The sequence below is a fragment of the Columba livia genome, chromosome 14 (genome assembly GCF_036013475.1).
Source record: "Columba livia isolate bColLiv1 breed racing homer chromosome 14, bColLiv1.pat.W.v2, whole genome shotgun sequence".
NCBI lineage: Eukaryota > Metazoa > Chordata > Aves > Columbiformes > Columbidae > Columba > Columba livia.
Genome location: NC_088615.1, coordinates 5,995,937 through 6,013,409, shown reverse-complemented (window position 1 = coordinate 6,013,409; position 17,473 = coordinate 5,995,937). Strand labels below are relative to the sequence as shown.

General features: G+C 42.0%; 1 protein-coding gene across 1 annotated transcript in view; it reads left to right on the top strand.

Moving 5' to 3' along the window:
• GALNT10 (polypeptide N-acetylgalactosaminyltransferase 10) overlaps window positions 1-17,473 on the top strand; it is an 83,858-nt gene that overhangs the window by 47,727 nt on the left and 18,658 nt on the right. The window contains exons 5-7 of the mRNA XM_065029721.1: window positions 13,240-13,425; window positions 13,845-14,028; window positions 14,896-15,013. Coding sequence (XP_064885793.1) covers window positions 13,240-13,425; window positions 13,845-14,028; window positions 14,896-15,013 — 488 coding nt within the window. The remainder of the gene's footprint in view (window positions 1-13,239; window positions 13,426-13,844; window positions 14,029-14,895; window positions 15,014-17,473) is intronic.

The window sequence follows — 17,473 nt, the reverse complement described above, 5'->3', positions numbered from 1 at the left end:
CCTGGTGTTGTCTGCCCCTTCCTGCACGGTACGGAAAACTGCTAAAGACCCACAGATGCTACAGATTAACGTCAGCTATTCCAGGGTGGTCTGAAATAACGCCTGCCCCTCTGGATAAGCAGAAATCAGAATGCAATACATGCGAATTACAACTTTAGAATTCCTGATCATAAAAACACTTAGCTGTGGCAGTCCTGTGTGGATTTGTAGCTTCACTTTTAATTTCTATAGCTGTTCTTTAGTTCTGATCTCAGTTAAATTAAACCTTTTCATATGCTGGCTTGCAGGGTACTAATTATGTCCCTCTGAGCTTGTTGTTACCAGAATGGCCCTAAGTAAACTAAAATGCTTTTTTCATGTATATCACTTTTCTCCTGGGGACTGTCAGATGTGAAATTTGTTTGCTTTTTGATTATTTAATTACAATGCTGCTGAGTGGTAACTGAGTTCTGTTATATTGTAGAAATGGGAGGAGAGGAAGAGCAGATCCAGTGTGTAACACTGCAGGTTTTTGTGTCGGCTCTGATGGCATTTTATTATTGATAGCAGGCAATGAATAATGGGCAGTTCATGATTCTTTAGGGTCTGCCTCGGTCCTTAGACCTACAGTCTGAATCTGGCTGTGGCTGTTAATCTCTAGTCTGTCTTGTACAAAGCGGATTGTTAGTCTCCATGTAATTCTTGTAGCTCGTGGACACCTCTGCTGTCCAGGCTATCTCTCTATTTGCACGAACAAATGTAAAACTGTCCTTTGTCTCTCACTAGGTAAATGAACAGCCTTAAGCCAATGGAACAGAGTGCAGAGGATGGCACATTTTCTTTTTGCGGGATGCTTGTCTAAATGTTCTTGGCTTTTCACCTGATACATATTTGGTAGCTCTGTGCAGCAGTGGAACATCAGGTGTATGTTATTACTGGATGAAAAGCAGAAGTCAAACTCTCTTCTGTCTGTTTTGGAGAAGAGATCTCTTTCAGGTGGAGGCTGGATGGAAGCACATACAGAATCACAAATAGTTGAGATTGGAAAGGATGCCTGGAGATCATCTAACCTGAGCTTTGAAAATCTCCAAGGATGGAGGCTCCATAATGTCTCTGGGAAACCTGTTCTGCTGTGCTTTGTGCTGCTGATTACAACCCTTTGAGCTCAGCCAGTTTTCTGTCCGCTTCCCCATCTGCTTCATCTGGCCCAGATTTCGTCAGTTTGTCCATTAGGATGTTATAGGAGGCAGTGATGAAACTCAAGATGCCTTTTGTAGGTAAGAAAAACCTAAGAATGAGGGAATCCAAACAGATCGGAAGGGTAGAACTAATAACATGGGCTGTGTGAGCATCCTGTATGCCCCAGTGCCCTTGTTCCATTGTTGAGTCACCAAAAGCTGTAACTAGGGAACACTAAGACCTCTTAAATCTAAACTAATTGTTTGCGTTTGTATGTTTATCTGGAACAAAACAATACGATGTATTTTTCAGCTTTTTCTTTACTGTAAAACAGGGTAGGGTTTTTACCTTTTCACCCATTGCAGCAATTGAAAATTTTGAATCATTCAAGGCACTGTAAACTTACTGTGTGCTAGAAGGCTGTGACTTAAGTGCTGATTGTCATTTAAAAGAAACACCTTGCCCTGTGCTTGGGGCCAGCTCTGTATGGAGAGGAAAACGTACATGTCACGCAGGTAGTTCAGAATTACTTTGAGTTTATCTTATTTATGGCTTAGTTTGACAGAAATCAGTGATTCCGGCTAGGTGTTTAAATTTTGTATAAAAGTCACATTTCAGCATTCGGTTATTTGCATATTGACTGACAGCCTGTTCTTACACATTTTTGAAACTACTTTTGTCTAAATGACAGTGTTCTAGAACAAGCGTTGTCCCTTGTTGAAGAATGAGGGCCGCAGCATCAGACAGCTCTGAAGCATCTCTTGCATGCAAAGCACTGTGTTGATACAGTAATAAAGTCAAATGTGGCAGCACTGAAAATACTGCAGTCTCCCAACATCAGGATTGTTCTGGAAGTGTTAACCCTTCTGGCACCGTGTGTCTGTGCAGTGGCAACGCATGGAGACTTTACATCCCTCTTACAGTAACCAGTCAAAATCTGCACCTGTGACTGGGAGGCAGCAACAGGTTCAGCTGAAGTACATGAATGTATTTAACCGAATATGACAGTGACATTCACAAAGTCAACATTCTGGCTTTTAGATTAAACATGGGATATTTTAGGGTGTGGTTATCCAAGAGACATGCATACTTGGCTAGATTTGCTTATAACAGAATTTTCTCCTCAAAATCAAAGCGTATGGGATCTCATTTTCTCTTGGTGGGTAGTTAGGGAGGTTCTAGATTTTAGCTCCATCTTTCTTCCGGGACTACCCTGTATCCTTGAGCCTTATTTTAATTCATGAAAATTGTATTTCTTTAGGATTCCTGAAATTATTTAATTGTTCAGCCATTTTTGATTTTTTTTCATATTCTTTCTCCACTTTTACTCCTTTTCTTAGTTGTCTGTTTTCAGCAGGACTTTGAGCTGCTCTTTGATGTTTGAGAGACAGTGAAACATGATGAGCCCCGACTCTGGCATGTGGCTACTGCTCATCTCTGAAAGGCCACATGAGGCTTTTAAGCTTTTTATTAAAGGAGACCAAGGAGTGTTCTCCCCAGGTAGTGTCATCTCAGTCTTTGGTTTTGACCAACTTTGTTGGCCCGTTGACCCTTTGTTTGCCCTCTCCCCTCACAGAGGACCAGTCAGATCCCTTTGCTTCGCACCATCGTGCCATCCCCGCACCGTCCTGTACCTCGCTTGAACATTTACTGCTGGGGGTCTCGGAGCCACCGAGTGTCAGAGGGAGCAACAGCCAAATCCTCCTTTTCCCTGTTTAAAGATAAATCCCTGTGACTTTTTAAACCTCTCTTTATATTGCAGTACATGTAATTCTGGAGGTAGCCATATGGTGTCATCTGAATGGAAAAACAAATGTGGGTAAGGCCACTTGGCTGAACCACGAGCAGCGTAATTTGGTGTGAAGGGCAGAAGTCGCTAAGTGGTGTGTGAAGGGAGAAGGGGAGGGGTGATTAATGTGTCATTGGTGCGACATCAGGTATCTAGCAAGTACAGCTCTGTTCCAGTAACCACATCTGCCAGGCTCTAATTGAAAGAAATCGTGTTCTTATTATCTGAAATAGAAAAGGGTTTAATACTTGAATTTTCTGATCTTTAACAGTAAAGGATTTATGCAGCTAAAGAGATAATATTTTCATCTTCAGGTGCATGCATTGTAAAAGTCTTTTTTCTCTTAAATGTGCTCAAGTGCATCTGGTTAGTACATCTCTGAATATGGAGTGACTGTGCCTAGGACAAAGTGGTGACAGTTTTTCTTACTGAATTTTGAATAAGATTCCTTTAAAGCTTTTTAACTTATTTAAACAAAAAAAGAAAGTCACGCTTTTCTTAGGTAAATATGCTTTTCCACAACCTTTTCTCAAATGTTGCTTTCAAGGTCTCATGTAGAAGTTATGGTAACTATTGTCTCAAACAACCAATTAAAAGATTATTTTTGTAAGTAAAGAGACAGAATAAAGAGCTTTTTTTCTTTGCTGTTAGAATTCTTGTCAGACCATCTCAGATCTGTTTAGACTGTCGTGAATAGTGGGCAGCAACATCTCCCCTTGGGTAAGTGGGAGTAGGTTAATTCTTATAGGTGGAGAGACTTGAAAGTCAAAGAAAACAAATGTACTCTTTGCTTTCAGTGGAATGAAATTCTCTGTCACAAAACGTACTCGTTTTGATGTTTGTATCCCATTAAATCTCAGGCTCTTGCTGATGCTCGGTTTGTGGGTCTGGTCATCAAGTCACGCTGAGCAGTTCTCAGGCTATGGTCAAGTTCTAAGAATTTCACTATTAAAATGCTTCTGACGGAAGCCAACACCGATGTCATTTTGGGGAGTAGGAAGTGACTTGCCTTTGGTGAATATCACTGATTCTGGTAGTGGCAAAAATATTACAGAGTGAAATAGGCTTCGAAGGCGTTTAAGTGGTTGTGACCCACAGTCTAGGTGTGAAGTTTGATACCCAAACTCTGGTGTGATGTCTGGGGAGCACAGCAGGACATGTTGGCTGGTGTAAGAGTGGAGCAATAAAACAAAACCTCTATGAAGACAGTAACTTGTTATTCTCCGTTTCTGGCAGTGTCTTGTGGCTGTGCGATACTTTAGACAACTGTTAGTGGCAGAGCCTGCTTTGGATCCGTGGTGGAATGTGGATGGGATTTGATTTTGTTTTCCTTTTTTGAGTATTCATTTTTAATGTATCTGTAATCACCATTTTTGTACTTGTGTATTCCCATCATGAAGGGATATCTAAAACCTGCATTGCTCATTAGGCAATGGCTGGAGAGTATTAAAAGTATATTCTCTAGTGTTTTAAGGGACCTGAGGGCCCATTGTAGTTGTTTACTTCAGCTTTTTCTGTGACAGCCTAAATTAACCAGTTTACTTTTCATCATGTTATATTTATTACTTCAAGAGCAGTTGCTACGGCTGAAGGATTCTTCTAGAAAGGAGACGAGGTAGCTTGGAAAGATCCAGTTTACTGTGACCTTTTTCTAAGCTAATTATTGTGTAGGGAAGGATGTCTGGCAAACTAAAGTTTAAAAAACATAAATAATTGAGGAGCAGAGCTTCTATTACAGCTCATTAAATAAATCTAGCTGCATTGCCTGCTACTAAGAAACCCTATGCATGTAGCATCTATTAGTGGGAGTTTGCAGGAAAACAGCTTTTATTTTATTCTCTTCACCTTGAAGTCTGTGTCATCACCTGCTGGGAGTCAAAAATCAAGATATCTGCCAGCTGCGGTGCAAATCAGCATTTTAATGCTTTACAGCTGCTTCTCTATAGAACTTAATTAGAAATGTGATCCAAACACCCTCTGCCAGTACTCGTATATACCTATTATTGGTAATCATAGTTTCTGCTGTTTAAGCATGCATTTTGGGTGCTATTCACAAAGCTATTCTAACATAGGAACCTGGAGAAAGGTGGAAACTTCTTCACTATGAGAAAGTTGGAAGGTAGTGCTGCTGCAATTTAAAAATTGGATAATCTAAAACATGTTTATTTTCTATAAGTTTTAATTGCAGTGATATTTTCTTAATAAAGAAATGCCACATTCTCTCACCGTAGCATCTATTCGTAAATGTCACGAGGACCACTGTTACCAGTAACTATGTACGCGGTGATGTGTCTACTGGAACATGGTATTTTACCATAATGAGTGGTGGAAACCAAGGCTCAAGATTTAAAAGCGGGGCACCTTGGTGCTACCCTCTCCTCTCCATCAGCCAGCTAAAATGAATGTGGCAGGTGAGAACAGCATTGTCCGTGAGAAGTTTTAATTTTGGTATCAGCACAGCTGTGAGCCGTCCTGGATTTGTGCTTCAGGATTGAGTAAGATTTATTGACATTTCTGACAGGTGTCAGTGACTTGTTGTAATAGTTGCATGTCTTGCCAATAAACTAAATGAGCATTGGGAATTTATAGTGAAGAGGTCTTGAAGAGTAAAGTGTAAGTTGTAGAATATACTTCTCACATGCCAGAGTGTGTTTCTACAAGTCAAATGTGTCTGTGTCCAGCAGCTCTATTGGTAACTTTTGCATTTGCCAAATAACTTCATTTTCTGTTCTCTGACACAGACTACAAGACAAATGTTTTTGCTTTGTCATTCATGGTTATCAACATATGAGCATCATTATAGGAATGAACGATTATCAGTTGGTTTTCCAATATTGCACTAGGCTGCAACCCCAAAGCAAAATTTTCATCAGTCTGCACTGTTAATTTTAGGCTCCATAGTTGTTCTTCCTCACTTAGATACTTGAGCTCGAAGCCTTTGGACTCCAAAGGGCTACCAAGTCAAAGCAACTTCTCCATGGGTTAAATCTTGGGCCTAATGGTGTATTCACTAACAAGACAAAAGTCCAGAGTAGAATTTTCTGTTAATTCTTGTAATCTTTCTAGAATATTTCCTTTTTTTGTTGTTTTGCACAGAGCAAATACTTTCAGGCCAAGAAGTTCTTTGTAGGTGAATGCTGCTGATGAAGGCAAAACTGAATCTCTGAGGACAAGATTGTTTGGCCTCTTTTAATTTTAATCCGGTCTCTCACGATTTTTGACTCTAGTATGGGAAGCAGAGTAAAAATACGCAGGATTCTGGACCAGTGTGTGGTGTATCAGCCTCAGAGTGCTGGAGGTGGTGATGCCATTGGTGGGCTTGCTTGGCTTCATGGTTTTCAGTGTTTTCACCTGCCCATAGTGTTTATTGATTTAGTAGAAGGGTGTTGTTACAGCCTTGAGGAGGAGTGCTGACATTCCTTTCGTTAAACAACTGGATAACCAAAACCATTTATTTGGCCTTAAGATGAGGACACAGATTCCCCATGTAGAAGGGCAGCATTTGGGACAGTAATACCCTTCCTACCAGTCACCATGGCTACATCAAACTCGAGCGGAATATTAAGCATGCTGCAAGGAGTTTGCTCCTGTTTCAGCACTACAAAGGCCAAACCCTGCAGCTGTCTAGTCTGTATGTCAGCAAAGCTTTCTCTCTGATGTTTAAAAGCAACCGGCAAGGAAATGACTGAGAGTCACAAAATCACCTTGTTAGATCAAATGTAGATGTCAGAAGAGGAAAAAACCTAAATGGCTCCTTTAATCTTGATACATATTTAAAGAAATGGGAAGGGAGAAGAGTAAACTAATGAGAATGACTGTTCCCTCTGGGAAAGATGAATTATGGCCCAGGAGGAAAAATTGATGTTGTTGATTGACCAGGGGGTCAATGCAGGATTTAAGAACTGATGTACACACTGCAGGTTGGCCGCAGTGCTCCTTATAAACAAAAGATGCTTACGCTTTACAGCATGAAGGAAGGATGAGTAAATGGATTCTTTGGATTCCCTCGGGAAGAAATGGTTGAAATAGACTTTCTTTACAGATGAACTTTCCTGAGAGATTAAGAGGTTATGCTGTAACTAAGATGATTATTCCCTGTGTATTTCCCTGCTTGGAAATGCAGCCTACTAAACTGTCCCTAGGGTCTGGGTGCATTTATATGCTAATGCCAGTAAATGTGAATTTTCTCATTTGCAGATTACACCTTTGTATTCAGTACTGGTATCTCCTGAAGCTATAAGTGAGTGGGGTTTGGATGACTGCTGTAGGATGGAGAAAGCTATGAGAAGTTCCCTTTGCAAGTTCGGGAAGTAATTGATGATACAGGCAAGACAGCAGAAGTTTTAGCGCTTGAGTTTACAGAAGCGCACAGCACAGGCTCGCCCAAGTGGGCTTTGCCCAGCAACTTGCGGTCTGGCTTGTTTCTTAGGTCACACACTTCGAGTTTTGTGCACTTCATTGCACCTAAAATGTAAGCGTGGTTTTAAAATATTTAGAAAGTGAACAAAGTCAATAAGCTTTCCAGAAACCTATTTCTTTTAATCTTTGTTACAGTCTAAACAATGATGACTGCTGCATTATTAACAACAAGTGGGGTGGTACACGGTCAGCTCTTGTCCAATGCAGAGAAACCCTTTTTCCCCCCCAGTTTTTGTATGTAAAGATGTGCTGAGACCCAACACTGATGGAGAATGAGCAACAGAAGCTGAGCCTCCCCTCCTTTAAGAGTCTACCGCAGAACTGTAATCAGTGAAGCAACAGATATTAGTTTTCTCCTTTCTCAGGCTGCCTTTTCTTTGTAAGATGATTCAGCCTGGAAGGCTGTGATCAGCTTAATCAGTTTGCTATTATTGGGGCTGGTGTTCACAGTACAATTTATTAAATCAGTTTATTATCCTCCCAACCAACCTCAGTGATCAGAGAGTGAAAACATTGTAAAAAAATTAAAACTAGCGTAAGTGCTGTCTGTTTGGATAACAGCACATTTTGCTATTTAAAAAGATTACTCATCTGCACCAAAACAGGGAGAGATGGTAATTTCAATGATGTAGAGCTTTCTATTTCAGGGAGGCCTGGCTTGCACATTGTGATAGATCCAGGAGAAGTATAATTCATTCTTAAATTGTTAAACAGCCTGTTAGGGCCAAGTGTCTAAGTAAAGACGAATGGATTCATTTGTAATCTTAAACAAGCACGTCTGCTTGTGGAGGGCAGGGACGGGAGGCTGGGATAACCTGTAAATAGATGCCAGCTGAACAGTTGCACTTCAGGTCCTAGTGGTTGGACATGATCCAAAACATCCTGCAGGGAAGGGAAACCAGCCTTACCTTCTTGAAAGGGAATTCTGCAGATCCTCCCGTCCTCTCCTCCTGTGCCATCTGCCCTTCAGCAGGAGCGGTCCCTGAATTTCCAGAGTGCAGCAGCTCTCCCGTCTTCATGTTATCTTCACCTTCCTGAGTGTAACCTGGAGCAAAACACCTCGGCGGGAGCCAAGATGCTGTGGGGCAGAGGGAACTTTGGTTTTGCTGGTGGCATCTGAGTAACACGGGAAAGTGTCTGTGAGTGTTTCTGCAGCGCTGTTCATTCTGGATTGGGTTGATGGTACTCATGAGCAAGGAGACGAGAGTTGCAGATGTGCTTTACGGTGTAAAATTCAGAAACCAAAGGTGATAGAGTCTAAAGTAACATATGAAACATTTCCCCTGTCCTACTTGTGCGATGTTTGCCACCTAATTCTTTCTCTGGACATAAATCTGTACTGTAGTTTCAAGTCCTGACTGGTACTTAAAATTAGTTAATTTTTTTTTTCTGTCCCAAGATCACAAAGGTTGGTTCTCCCTTCCCTGCCAAATACTGCAGAGATGTTACAGGGACATCCATAAAAAGGCTTTATGCCAACAATGTTATTGCCAAACAAACTGTGAGTCCTAAAAGCCTTACCCTGTCCTCCTCTGCAGAGGACAGTTTGCCTGAGTTTGCTTGCAGCTCCTTTGAGTTCAAACATCTGTGAAAATAAAGGTTCCATGGGATCAGTTAATGACCCTGACAGCTCAAAAGCCTCAGCAATGGCCACATGGCTCAAAACATCCAACTTGAATCCTTCAAGGTACAGAAAGCAAATGTGTGCTGAGCACCCCTCAGTGGCAGCTGCCCATGATTCACTGCACCCCGAGGTGGACGTTGTGTTAATCACCTGAGCTCTGAAGAGTCCCAAAGTGCCACCAGAACATGGGTCTGCTCTAAAAGAGCCCAGTGACTTCCTCAAAACAACCCCCATCTTTGCATCTCAGGAGAGAATGACCTGAGTCATCAGTTCCACGTCTTTTAAGCCGCGTCTCCTGCTTAAAAACAAAACAAACTCTGAAGTTCTCAGCAGACCTGATGCAACCACTTCTCTTTAACTCACCCAACCCCCTGGGAAGCAGCCTGGCATGGGCATCCAGTTTGCCCAGGGAGGGAGGTGCACACTGATTGCACATAGCCGTGGCTTTTATAGGTGTTTGTGGGGAAGGTGAACCACCCTATATGCAGTCACCTCTTAGCAGGTGCTTCAGGTCTTGGCATGTGATTTGGGGGAGAGAAAGGGACACCAACCAGGCCAGGCTTGAGCTGCGTGCCTCCGGTGGCCCGTGGCTCTGCAAAACTGAGCTCAGCAAGCTCGAGAGGAGAAGGTTCCTCTCTACTGCAGAGCAGCTCTTGAGAGGAATAGCTGTTGAACTTAAAGCAGGCAGGCAAGACGTTATTTAAAAACATGTCAGAAACTTGAGAACTGCTGGTTCTCTTCCACTGTGAGAAAATTACTTAGGTTTGTAGCGTGTTTTGAATGGATTTGGCTCTGACCAGTTGGTGATTTTGCAGAAGCCTCAGTGAAAACGTGGTGGAGCCGACGGGATGTGAAAGACGGGCAGGATCTGAGCGGTTTGCCGTGAGGGGTGCATTGAGTGACTTTGACTTCAACAGCCGAGTCCCTGCAACTGCAGTGCCATTTAATCTGCTCTGGCTCTGCAGATCCACATCTAAGTCACATTGTTTCTTGTGTATTTGCCTCTTTAAGCTCTAAAAAAAAAATCCATCCCAGGAATTCAGCCTAGGGATAAAAAAAGTGTTATTTTTGGAAAGATTTGGAATTGCTTATGTTCAGCAGGCCTGCTCTTGAAGCTTCTCTGCTATCTTTACCCAGTTTTATTTACACCTCAAATTAAAGCAGTAGTTTTTAACTGATACTGTTAATGTAAATGCTGTATATCAAGTTTATCACTAAGTCGGTTAGCAAGCTACTAGTCTAGTTTTTAATTTGCAGATAATCCTTCTCTCATTTATATGTTTGGGCTGTATTACTTTGCCCAGGGTAGGCACAGCCATTGGAATCCATCCAGCTCACCTAACAACTTTCATTAAAGAAAATTGCCCTTGTGATAAAAATTACTCAGTGTGACAAGATTCCATAATATATTTTTTTAAAGCCTCATAAAATTTTGTAGCAATTAAGGCCACTTGTTTGTTTTTTTCAGATTTGCTTTTAAAAGCAAAAATTGACTTAATTGTGAGGATATTTGTAATAGAGTGAATAAATATTTTCTGTTTGGGTGTGTAGGGGCCAGGCTGGTTGGCAGGAATAACACAGGGATGAGGAGACAAGAAAACCTTGTCTTTGAAAAGCAGATTTCACTGTGTTTTGTATGTTGTTTGTGAGATTGCATGGAAATCTGTGATTCTTCAGTAAGGGAAAGGAGACGCAATGAAGTCTGCTCACTTGCAGTTCATGATACATAAGTCTTAACCACACAAACCGCAGTAATAGAGTGCGGGTATTTCTGCAGGAATTAGGAACGGTGTGTCTTAGCATCATCCCTCCTGGCTGCCAGGATAGCGCTTGGTACGTGTGTCCCTGTGGCAGCACCTGTGGCTTTTCCTCGCTTCTGTTTGGGAATAACACAGCCCAGAGGAATCGGCTGGGCTGCCTTCAGTATCACCACATGTGAAATTGCACCAGAAACCAGCAGAGTTCAGAAAGGTGTATGATGCCAAAATGTAGAAGGACCATCACACAGGTGGAAGACAAACCTCTGGGATCTTTCACAGTCTCGTCTTCATGTTTCAATCAAAATAAATGAGTTACAGAAAGTCTATATATTTTTTTCCGTTGTTTTGGAGTGTTTGGGATTTTTTTAAGACTTTCCAGTGCTGTGTAGGTCTGGTTTACATAATATAAGTATTGTGGGGTCTGATCTTGCAAGTGCTACAGTATGTGTGGCTGCTGCTCGGGGAGTCAGACCCAGAGCTTCTGTCTGACAGTCACCTCCTTTATTATAACACGCAGCCATGCTCATGTTTATCTTGTCTTGGGTAGATTAACTAAGCTGTACCTCCTGCCTTGGGCTTGGCTGATTTGTGCTTGAAGCGAGGATTGATTGTTCTCTTTTCTGATGAACTAATCTTTTGTGATAAACTAACAATGGCAAAGGATGAGCTGTGATGTTAAACAGTGGTGGGTTTTCTTTTCTTCTTTTTCTCCTCTTTTTTGTTGGCTTTTCAAGTCTACCCACTGCCTCGGGAGGAAGGCAGCTGCACTGATAATATATCTAGTCTCTATGGAAGGCCCTTATTTGAAAAATCTGTAATTGAGTGGACGAAATTTCTGGTTGCTTGAGAGGATCTATTCAGAAGAGACTTGAAAAGGATGAGGGAAAAGCGTGCTAGACAGCAAGAAGTACTAAGGGCTCTATTGAGCAGGGAAACATATGTAGATATTGTGGGACAATTAGACTTGTCAGGCAAAACACTAAAATGCATTTGTGAGCAAAAAATCCTGGGGAATGTTAAATAAAGCTTTGAAAAGGGCATAGTGCTTGCTAGGAATACCTTAAAAGCAAAGAAGTTGGTTTGGGTGATCTTTGAAGGAAGGCAGGTGATGGCTGTTTCAAAGAGAAGGTGCAGAACATGTGTTAGTCATAGGGATTTTGCCCATTTTTTTCCTCCAGTGGCTAAAACCCTGAAGCACAATTGCTGGGTCAGCAGCATGGGGGTGAGCTCATCACTTAGTTAATTTACCCCTATGCTCTTTTTAGACAACTATTTCAATATCTGGCTTCCCTGGTGCCCTGTTCGGGGCACATTCACACTGTTCACCTTTTCAGCCCCTGCCTTTCCTGCCTGCTTTGGAAGCCGAGGAAGACTCTGCTACACAGAACGTGGTGGATGTGTTCCTGATAGTCAAATCAAATAAGCCTATGAGGTTGTTGGTATTTGAGTGACTGCCTCTATTCGAGTTTTGTTGTGTGAGATTTTAAGATCAGTTAATTGCTTAATTTGACAAACCAGCTTTTGTCTAGAGAGGCTTGTTTCCTCGAAGGCTGCTGATGGCGGTGGATCACAGTGCGTTAATGAGCAGTCCCCGGCACGCTCTGAGTGGGGTTTGCTGTCAAGTAGGTCAAAACTTCAGATGCCTAAAGATCAACCCGCTAGTGATTAGGCCAGCGTCAGCTCTTTGCTTATTTTTAGGTTTTTCTTTGGTGTAAAGACAGCTTTGTGCCCCTCGTTCTTTATATAGACCAAGCTTTCTGCGTCCGTATCTGAACAATCTATCCACTGTTTTGATCACTGCAGCTCTCCTGTTTGAATTCTTGTTAATCATGCTGACTACAAGTGTCTGTGCTAATTATTCAGATGTGGCTTCAGTCCATATTCAGTAGCACAAATATTTCAGTATTTAATTGCAAATATCTCCTCTGATAAGCATTTAACATAGGCATCCAAATGTACACAGTGGCTTTGTCGGCCTTGCCGGCTTGAAGGGATGTCTGCCGAGGCTTTTGCTCTTTTTTATTTAGGTATGAGTGGATGGTCACATTGTGTGGTTTGAAGAAAACAAACACAAACGCGCTGAGTGCGTTTTACTTCTGAAAGTAAATTGTGCTGTGTCTCTTCTGAGCTTCCCTGGGTTTCCACAAAAGTGTCCAAGAATCCCTGCCCTGATCAAGTTCTCCCATAGGTCTGCCAGCTGGCTTTTGATTCCTTCTGCTCTTCCTCTGCTGTTTTCTTCCCTCCTCTGTCTTCTCCTAGTTCCTGCTTTTCTATTCTTTCTAAGGTTTTAGAACATCTTCAAAAGTCTTGGTTAAACAGTTATGTTTAAACCCTGGATATAAAATAAATTATTCTTGCTTCCTTTTTCCTGTTATTGCATTGTTAATTGTTCAGGACGTACTTCCAAAGCCACCTCCTTCTGGTAAAAAAGGAGCTGCGTTTTTAAGAAACCAGTCGTTACAGTGTTTAAATTTCTCATTTTCATACAGAACACCTAAAGAAACGCCTGGAAGATTATATGGCCCAGTTCCCAAACGTAAGAATCCTCCGAACCAAAAAGAGAGAAGGGCTGATAAGAACGCGCATGCTGGGGGCCTCTGTGGCCATAGGGGACGTCATTACCTTCTTGGATTCCCATTGCGAGGCCAATGTGAACTGGCTGCCTCCTCTGCTGGGTGAGTTCTGGTGCTGGACGTGGCTGAGGGCTGAACGGCTAAAGAGCCGGCAACAGGTGTTGGTGTTGAACTGGTTTTACTTACACCTGCTGCTTTCCCCTCACGCTGTAAATGGACAAAAGGAAGACGAAATGTCTTAAAAGGGAAAATAAACAAAACCAAACCAAATAAACAAACATGTGACTGTGTCCTTCTATTCTGCTTCTGGTGATGGTCACTGTTATTTGAGTGCCTGGTGTTTCTGTCTCAATAGTTTTAGCTTGCATTAATATAAATTGGAACATCCGCCTGAAAAGGAATGAATGGGAAGAATGAGTGTTGTTCTTAGACAACTTCATGTTTTGATGCTCTTTTCTGTAATTTCATGGTCAACAAAACCAGCAGGTGCAGGTTTTCTAACATGTTTCTCCAATCTTCAGATCGCATTGCCCGAAACCGCAAGACTATCGTTTGCCCTATGATTGATGTTATTGATCACGACCACTTTGGATATGAGACTCAGGCTGGAGACGCAATGCGAGGTGCATTTGACTGGGAGATGTATTACAAGCGGATCCCTATTCCTCCTGAGTTACAGAAGCTTGATCCCAGTGATCCCTTTGAGTAAGTTACTGAAATGCAGGATGGTAACCAACCCTGTTACAGGGTTGGTTTACATCTCAGTGTAGTAGAAGTCAGAAGTTGGTGTTAAGCTACTTGCTTTTTGGCAGTTGTTTGCTTTGTTGGTTTAAAAGAAGTGTGTCATGTAGTAGCTGTGAACACTCTCCTTTTCACTGCTATTTTTTGCCACCTTGATTCCTGCAGAAGTTAACATTTCATTTAAAACTGGTATGTAACACTTAATGTGGTCATTTATTACTGAGATCTTTCAGACATAACTTAGTATCCCTAATGCTCTGCTGAAAACAAGAAACCAATGGCAACTTATATGTCATTCCCAGGTGGCAGAAGAAGAAAACCTAGCAGAATAATTAGAGCAATTTTGATGATTGCAGTGCATTGCAGAAGTAAATCTGTGGTTGTTATGTTCTGCTGTTGCTGTGTTTGCCAACATTGAGACAGTTCTGCTGTCCTTTACTTCTGCAGTGCTCAAAAATAACCCAACAAAACACTTTTTGAGGTCAAGCTCCATGACTTGATTGGACTACTGAGACAGAGCATCCCCTGTGCAGCGTATGGGTCCCTCTGGGAGAGGTTTTGTCCTGTCACCTCATGGTGACTCTTTTTGCCAGTTTGGAGGAGGGACATTGACTGCTTCTGAAGGGAGTCTAGTCTGGTCCTTCTCATTTGCAAGTGGGAAATTAGTAGATAATGCAAAGCCAACTGTTCAATGCTCAACAGGGCTGCAAACACAGTGGGAACACTGGGTGGTGAAAATATTTGTCAAATCTTGCTTTGTTTTTTAAATGTTTAGCTAGAGATCTGTATCTATGAATGTGTTTGTAATATGGAGTCTGGTTTTTCCTTAAGGTCTCCTGTAATGGCTGGAGGACTGTTTGCAGTCGATAGAAAGTGGTTCTGGGAGCTGGGAGGGTATGATGCAGGTCTGGAGATATGGGGAGGAGAGCAGTATGAAATATCCTTTAAGGTGAGCTATGTTCTCTGGAAATTACTTTTGTTTTGAAAACTAAAAATTGTTCCGAGGAACAGAATGTGAATGATCTATCTTGTCCTTGCTTTTGCGTGTGACTAAAGGTGAAAGAGCTGGAAGTAGTTTGATAGCACACAGAAGAAACAGTGATGATGTGACCAGTCATTTGTGAGGGTCAGTTTTGGAGCATGTTTAGCTGGGGTGTCCACTGATCTGTGGTCACAGCTTCAGGTCCATACGCTCTTCCCAGCAAGGGTAAGTCAGCTCGTGTGCAGCTCTCTGACTGTCAGGCTGCTTAGTCCTCGCCCTGGCAAGATGATGAAATACTCTCCTGCTTGACGGAAGGAGGATTCAGGCAGCTCAGTATTTGCTCAGTCGAGTATGTCAGTCCTGAGTTTGAGTTCCCAGAGATGAGAGTAACTTACTGTCTGCAGTCGATCCATCTGACTCCTGGCTGCAAGGAACGGAGACGATTAATTACCCTGTAAGAAATCCTCAACAATTGGAATAATAACGCTGTTGCTGGCAATGACTTCAGATCATTATCTGCCTGGCTTGGGGACAATTCTTTTACTGATTGCGCAAGCTGTTCAGTTGAGGGCTTTAAAATAAGAGTTAGCCAGCTGACCAGAAATGCATACTAATAGTAATGAGTCACTGTGACCTACAAAGATCACTGGTTACCTGGGTTATCTTGGAATATGGCAAACTGGAATCAGTTCCAGGAAACCCACTGGCATGTCCCAGACCACTGGCAGTTGGTGGCTTGTCTTGTGTTCAGTGGTGGGAATCGTTTCCATAGCCTGGAGCAAATTGAGTAAAGATTTCTACATTAAACTCTGTTTGGACCACCACACAGTTTCTCTTTCAGAGGTTGCATATTTAGTGTTATAGGTGTTTGGATGCCACTGAACTAAGCCGGTTGACCTCAGCACAGGGCAAGAAGATGGTAGTGATGCTAACGTACTGCAGTTTAGCTTCAGCATCTGAAATTCCTCATGTCTCCCCTGATAAACAGGTTATGGCTGATCTCTTATAAAACATTCCTAAATCTCAATGCCTCTATGCATGTAAAACTAGATTCAACAAGCCATATTACTGTACATACACACCATGTACTCCTGTACAGCAAACAGTGGAAGAAAAGATGTTGTTTTCAAGACAATGTATTTTTTCTTCCATTGTTTGCTCACCAACCCCTCCCCACCCCCCCCAAACCAACCACAAAACCAATACTAATCATGTCATATTGGAGATCACTTATCCTCTGTAATGGTGGCAGGAAGGGGTGGGGGGGTCACCCTTTTTGGAGATGCCATTGTGGTTAGAGCCATTTATTTTTGTGTTGCATGTAATGAAATGGTGTAACAACGTCATTCTTTGCAGGAGGGGCAGGGGCTGTGTTCAGCCTCTTTGCCTTGGCCCTTTTGGAAAGCGCTGATTTCCAAGAGCAATGACAGCGGCTGGGCAAGCCCTTTGTCTCTAATGCCACAGCAGACAGTCGCACTGCTTGATCTGCAGGAAATAAGACAACCTCATTCAGCTGTTTGCTTATCCTCTCTGAAACACACTGTGGTTTATTTCAGTCCAGAGATGGTAATTTATGGAGGGATACATTTGCTTTAATTAATCTCTGCAAAGACCCCTTTTTTCTTTCATTATGCAACAGAAAAATGAAGTTTTAACTGAAAGAGGCTCAGTGTATTTTCAGAAATTAAGATAAATTGATACATTCATCTGTGGCTGATAGATTTAATAATTCTGCTGGAATTGCAAGAATAGAAGGTTTGTTCATAGAATTTATGAAGCTATGACATTTCCTGGCGAGCTTAGAGCTGCATTTTTACCTTTAGAAGCAAACTGAGATTTTTGAAGTTAAAGGGGCACTGTCAAATAATTTAAAGTTCTGGTTTGAGATTTGGGGTAGCTGTTTTCACATTGTTTATTATCTAATGGGAGTTCAGGTTTTAAGTGTGTCAAATGCACAGCATGCCTATGACAAGGGATCCCTTCCTGTGCCTGGGGGCTGTGGGTGCAGGTGCTCTTTGTGCTGCTGGTTTTGATCCATTCCATCAGATCTGGCCTCCTCAAGCCTCACCAGGAGCAGATTTTTTCTTTCATTTTTCTTTTTTCCTTAAGCATATTTTTTTTTTTTGGCCACATATGGGCTGCGCTTTACAGTTTTTTCGCCTTTATTTTAAAATTCAGGGCTCTGTTGCTGAGAGACTGGGAATAAACAAGTTTATTTAGGAGCCTCTTGCCTTTCTGTTTTGAGATGGTACGTATTTCTGTCATCAGCTGGCTCTGCTTCTTTCTGTGAAGAAACTTCCAGGCGGAAGGCAAGCCAACAGAGAAACCATCAGTGTTTAGCACCTCAGAAAACATTTAGCTGGAGGATCGAACTCTATTAATAGCCTTGCTTCTTGTATAAAAGATGTACACCAAACATCACTAGAA